The sequence below is a fragment of the Equus asinus genome, chromosome 6 (assembly GCF_041296235.1).
Source record: "Equus asinus isolate D_3611 breed Donkey chromosome 6, EquAss-T2T_v2, whole genome shotgun sequence".
In the NCBI taxonomy this organism is placed as follows: Eukaryota; Metazoa; Chordata; class Mammalia; order Perissodactyla; family Equidae; genus Equus; species Equus asinus.
The window spans coordinates 56,193,684-56,199,953 of NC_091795.1; the positions used below are offsets into that span (position 1 = coordinate 56,193,684).

At 35.0% G+C, this 6,270-nt stretch overlaps 1 protein-coding gene across 6 annotated transcripts in view; it reads left to right on the forward strand.

Moving 5' to 3' along the window:
* CLHC1 (clathrin heavy chain linker domain containing 1) overlaps window positions 1-5,225 on the forward strand; it is a 64,663-nt gene extending 59,438 nt beyond the window's left edge. For 3 of the 6 annotated variants that reach the window (XM_014842999.3, XM_044772473.2, XM_044772472.2), the window contains exons 11-12: window positions 1,119-1,298; window positions 2,702-5,224. In XM_014842999.3, the coding sequence (XP_014698485.2) occupies window positions 1,119-1,298; window positions 2,702-2,898 (377 nt within the window). In that variant the 3' untranslated portion in view covers window positions 2,899-5,224. Of the gene's footprint in view, window positions 1-1,118; window positions 1,299-2,701 lie in introns of all 6 variants that reach the window. The other 3 variants (XM_044772474.2, XM_070512095.1, XM_070512096.1) reach the window with 1 other exon arrangement.
* The last annotated feature ends 1,045 nt before the right edge of the window (window positions 5,226-6,270 follow it).

Here is a 6,270-nt window from a genome sequence, read left to right on the forward strand (position 1 = left end):
ACGATGCACACATACATATTTATTATTTTGGAGAAACAGCTCTATAGATTGTAAGGTCATGAACTCAGGGGGTCAGATGAACTGTTCTACTTTATACCATTTGTATAATTCTGTGAAAATTAACTTCCCTAAGCCTGTTTCTTCACTTGTAACATGAAAATAATATCTCACTTATACTGAATGTTAAATGCAGTGATTTAATGTACGTGAGTTCCCAGTACAGTAAATATGTATTTAATAAACACTAGATTAACTTGTACTGCCTTTCAGAGTATAAATTATGTTTATGATAGTTTTTGAAAGAACTACCACTCAGAAATTATTCTGAAAATGAACTCTGTTGTGGCCCAAGAGGAATATTTTTACTTTAAAAAATTTAGGAAGTTAACACAAAGTTTACAAATTTAGTAATATAAATCGTGATTATAGCTTTCGATTACTTCAATGGTTAACTAGTAGATTAAACCATATGAAATTGCTTTTTTGGAGTAAAAAATAGTCAAATGTAGGCAACTTCATATGGCTCAACCTCTAGCTACTTAGACTAGCTAATGGCTTCCTAAAATCTTCATTTTTTGTGTTTCTAAATACTTGATTTTTTAGGAAAAAAATTACTGAGCCCCTTTTTCTGTGCAAGGCAAAGAAAGAAAGACATATTCACTAGCAGTTGGCCCAAATATGAGCAACAAGATATAGACAAACATAGCACAGTATTAGATGGAACCTTAGAAATTGGAGATACTAATTCTAGCACTTTCAAGATGCAAAAACTGAGATCCAAAAGAGTAAGTGACTGACGAAGCTATGATTAGAAATAGGTTTCCTGATTGCCAGTCTAATCCTTTTTGTTTAACCACATTTCTTTTCTTTGACATGACAGTTTCTTTGATAAATTTTTTTCTAGTACTCTTTGTTATAAACAATTTTCCTTTGTTTTTGCTGTGCTGAGCATGATTTTTTTTTTTTGATTGAGGATAGTACTATTGAGTTCATTGAAGGCTTTGGAAGGATTGGAAAAAGAAGTGTTGATTGGCAGGTATAGACATTAGCTGGTCCCAGTTTCTAGTTGATGTATCATATTAGGATGTTGAGACATAGTTTTACATTTTTGCTTTCAGATGACTTGATGAAGCTAATAAAGTTATGTCCCCACACTGAATTAATTCAGTGTCTCACTAAAGAATGGAATGGGAAGCCACCATCTTTATCCTTTGGTCTTGCTATACTTCATCTGTTCTCTACAGATATGAAAAAAGTTGGCATTAAGCTACTTCAAGAAGTAAATAAAGGTGGAAGAGGTAAGCAGAGTAAAATGTTGTAGAAGAAATAGTAGTGGGTTATTTAGGGAAAGGTTCAAGATTACTATGTTTGAGCTAACTTGGTCTACCTAAGAGTTCCTTCTTGGCGAGAGTTAACTTTAGGAAATTATAAATGTAAAGATCACCATGTCAATAGTAATCTGTTGGTGATAATATATATTTCTTGGGGGAATTAGAATGAAGAGAGAATCTTTATGAAACTTGAGGGGAATGTCATAATTTTAATAGCTAACACTATTCAAAAAACTTTGTTTTTAACATATTTGTATATTTAGTAATTTTTAATATATATTTTAAATGGTATTTAGACATAAACTGGAATTTTTATTCCTAAACCAAATACATATGTAAATATCATTTACATGTGATATTTACTCTGAACTTAACTTGGCAGTAGGATGAAGAGTAATTAGATCTCACTTTTTCCTTTCTTTTCTCCAATTTAATATAGAAACTTGAGCAGACAACTTGATTTTAAATTATTATATGGGGTCAAAGAATGAATAATAACTTAAATGAAAACATATTTGGGAATGTTATTTTGAAATTATCACTACAGATATCAACTAAAATATTTTATTTGATAGAAAAATAATAATCATGGTAGAAATAAAATAATAGTGATGACAGTATTCTAAAAAGAAACCATCTTCCATTAAGTATTGTAAATATTGCAGGTAATGGGTAAGAAATGAGTTCTATAAATAGATATATACCAAAGAGAGTCACTATAATTGATTTTCAGAAGTAAATAATACCATTAGTTTTCTTTAATAAACAAAACCTTTCTTTTATTTCTTTTAGAAAAATATTTGTTATGGAAGTCCCACCATTAAAAGGTCTCTAGAGATAGGATGGAGGGTTTGCCAAAGAGTCTTTAAGCCTTTGGGTTAGCACTACTAGGACATTTATAAAAGTGTTTGAAGGATCATGACCTATAAGCCTACTAAGACCTAAAACCTAAAACTAGACCTATAAGCCCTCAGTTATTTGATAGTTTCTAGTGGTACCTTATAGACTCTCTGAATGAGCCTGAGCCCACATTCTTCACTTTCTGAGCTCCCTCCCTGTAGCCTGCAACATCTGCTAACCTTACCAAGAAGGAGATGAATGGAGGGGTGGGGAATGTGAGAAATGGTAGCAGGTGAATTGAGGCATAAAAAGGTTAATGAAAAAGGAGGAGGAGAAAGAACAAACACTTGAGTACTTACCATGAACTGGACTAAGCACTCCACATTAAACTTATAGGAATCAGGTATGAGAATCAGATTAATAGTAACTGAGTTGAAAAGATATCCTTTTCTATTTTTAAAGAATTGCTAAGTCTGAAGTGTGGATTATCAAATAAGTGCCATAATATAATATTGTATTTTTTCCCTCAGATGCCATCGAATACCTTATGATAAATGATCCATTTTGCTCCCTAGAAAGGTGGCAAGAAATGGCAAATGTATGTTTACAGAATGGCTTTGACAAATTATCTAATAACATCATGTCCATTCTTCGATCTCAGGCTGGAGTTACAGAAATTTCTGAAGAGGATGATACAGTCAACTTAATGGAACATGTTTTTTGGTAGTTCTGTACCTTTACCAGTTGAAGGAGCTTGTACAACATTTTATGTATGTTGGTTGGGCAAATTGACTTTGGGATAACCAACTTATGAATAAATCTAGAGTATGAAGATCTCAGAAATAAATCATGCTTCTTTTGTTATGATGACATTGAGATTTGTCCTTGAAACATTTATACCATTGGTTCCTTTTTTTCCATGTGATCATTTCTTATATTGAATCTTGATAAATCCAAGAATATAACTTTGTATAAAACTGAGTTTAGGCATTTCTATCTAAGGACATAAGCTAATGTCTAGATATTTTCCTTTCTGGTGATCTCATTTGATAGCAAGAACTGAGGAAGGTGTGCATAGTATTCTGTCTGTTAAACTGATTTCCCAAATATCAAATGCTACAAACCTGATTTTTAACAAGGCAAGATGTCATTTGAAGGTTGGACTCACTGGTGAAAACCTAGAGCATATAATTTTGTACTACTGGGTTAAAGATGTGTCCCATTCTTTCCTGTATAAAAATGGCAAATGTTAGGCTTCTGCTTTAAAAGTTGGGAATCTTAGCATGTTCTTACCTAGAGAGAGGATCATCCAAATTTTGCATAGAAGAAGAGCTGGGATACCTGTAGACATGGAAAATATGTCATAAGAAGTGCTTTTGGATGATTTCAAGTGTCTGAATAAGTATTTGATTGAAAACTCAGAGTTCTGTGTCATGGACAGGTATGATACTCAAAATATTTAATGAGCAGTATGGCACAGGCACCAAGCAAACAGAACAGATACTCAACTAATCAGAACAGCTTTCAGCCCTTATGCCACAACAAAACCTACCAGACGAATGTCAGCCTTGATCATGGAACATGGTAAAAATGAGCTGCTATTAGATAGAATAAAAGTAAAGAGCATAAGTTTTTCCCTCCTAATTTTAAATTGAATGTATATTTTTTATTTTGTAGTGGAAAGAATATAAACTTGGAATCAGACAGCCTCGTATTCAAATTCTGGTCCTACCTCTTACTCTCTGTAAAATATGGGCAGAAATACCTCCCCTAAAGGTTTGTTGTGAGAGTTAGTGATATGTATATATAGTATAAGTATATAACATAATGGAGGAACTTAGTAGAAGATAACTGGTATTTCTATTGATACCGACCCTGATATCAGTTTCCCAACATTAAACCCAGCATATATGGGGTTAAAACCAAAATGCTCATTCCCTGCTTACTCTCTGGCTTCCTGCCTCCAGAATCCACTATCCTCCACAGAGACAGACACCGTCAAGGACAAGCACCTGGACCATCTCCTCCCGCAAAGAGATACGGGCTGGTGGGAAAGCTGCTGACCAGCAGGGTCATGAGCTCCCTCCTCTCTGCAAGTGTCTCAAGGCCAAAGACAGGCTGGTGGGAAAGCTCCGACCAGTAAGGCCATATACTCCCCCTCCCCTACCTAAAACTCCAAATAAAAACCCTTCTTTTTAGCTTTTCGGGGAGTTTGGGATTTCAGCATTAGCTGCCCTCTCTCCTTGCTCAGTGCTGTGCAAAAATAAAATTCCTGCTTTCTTCCACCACACCCGGTGTCAGAGATTGGCTTGCTGTGAGCGAACTCACTTCAGGTTCGGTAACACTATGTAATAGGTTCCAGAAACACATGTTCCTCTACTTGGTTTATACTTACTAAATCCCACATATCTATCCATTTGTATTTATATAATTATCCTTCTTTGGAGTATTTGATATATTGACATACTTTACTGCCTATATTAAGGTATTTGTCTATGCTAATATTAGATTGCTAGGCTTACTTATAAATCCAAAAAAGTACTGACTGAGTTCTCAATTTTTCCGTATATTGTTAAACACAGTACTAGATAATTATAATTCGGTTTTCTGAAACGTGTCAGTGTCGCAATCCAATGTACACATCAGGATAGATTCGGAGAGGGCTGATGGCCACTCTGAGTTTATTATAACTAGCATTTCAATATATACATAGCTTACAGCTGTTAAACATACACAGGTGTTCTGGATGAAGTAATTAGCAAATGCCAAGAATTCTTAGTGATTTCTCAAGGAGCCCTCTCTTGGCCTCTGTTTTGATATTATCATGTTATTGGTGTGCTCGTATATTTTATCTCAGAGCATGCAAGTCCTCCTAGGCAGCAACCCCTCCTGCTCCCGATATCTGTGTCTCCATCTGTGCCCCCGGGCGACCGATGCCTGTCTTAGGTTGCTTCCCTCTGGAGGTCTTGCCGGTCATTGGCTAAGCAGCCTTCTCACCTCTGGGTCACAGTTTGTTGGCAAGCCTTTTCTAGTGATTATCAACCCTTCCTGTGTCAGGGGTGGCTACAAAACGTAATATTTTTTAAAGTAATATATGTGCACAATTTAAAAAGCAATATATTGCCAAAAGGCTTATAATAAAGAATAATATTTTGACTTTTGGCTTGTGATTTTTGAAAAGAAAAGCTGAAGCATAGAAAAAAGGAAGAGAAAGAGAATATTTCAGCAGCATTGATTCTTTGTGTACCAATGGCTTAAAACCTTTTTTCTCTGACACTTGTATGATTGACAGAAAGCTATTATGTGTCCATTGACAGAACTTAGAAAAAAATGTGTCCTTGAAAGCCAGGAGGAGGGAGTAGAAACATAACTCTGGAAAAAGCTTGGAACTGCAGCTGTTGTTGTTACTGTTAATTTTACTTTCGTTTTAAAATGTTTTTCCTCCCTCATTATTCCTTCTTTGTTAGCATTACTTCTGACAGTTTTCCCAAGGAAAGTAAACCTTGTCAAGTGAATATAAATTAAAATGCCTGGAGGTGGAGTTGGGAGGAAGAGCAAGAATATAAAGTCAAGTGGAGGCAGAAGAAAGAGTTGAGTTGTGAGCTACCTAGGGCTTGGAAGTGGTAAGAAGCTCCCTGTGAGCTGCACCGAAAGAGCTGTAACTTGAGCCTCATGACTTGCGAGCCTGCGTTCTAGACCAGCTCTACTGTCATCTAGCTTTGTGTCCTTTTCCTCATGAATTTATTTTGACTAGATAATTCCTCTTGTCATTTACAACTCAAAAATTCAGTAATTCCAGAAAGGTACAAATAATTTTCCAGCACTTTTTGACCTTATACCTAAATTTTAAATACCAAGATTCAACATCAGCATCAACGACACATGCTGAATACCTATTTTATGTATGGTCTCTGCTATAAAAATTACAGCTTTAGTGGGAAGACAGCTTATTTTTTAAAATAAGTAACAATAATTCCTTATATCTAATATCCAGTCCATATTCAAACTTTACCAATTGCTTAAAAATGCCTTTTACAGTTGAGTTGTTCCAGTTAGGATCTAAACAAGGTTCATGCATTCTATTTGGTTATTTTATCTC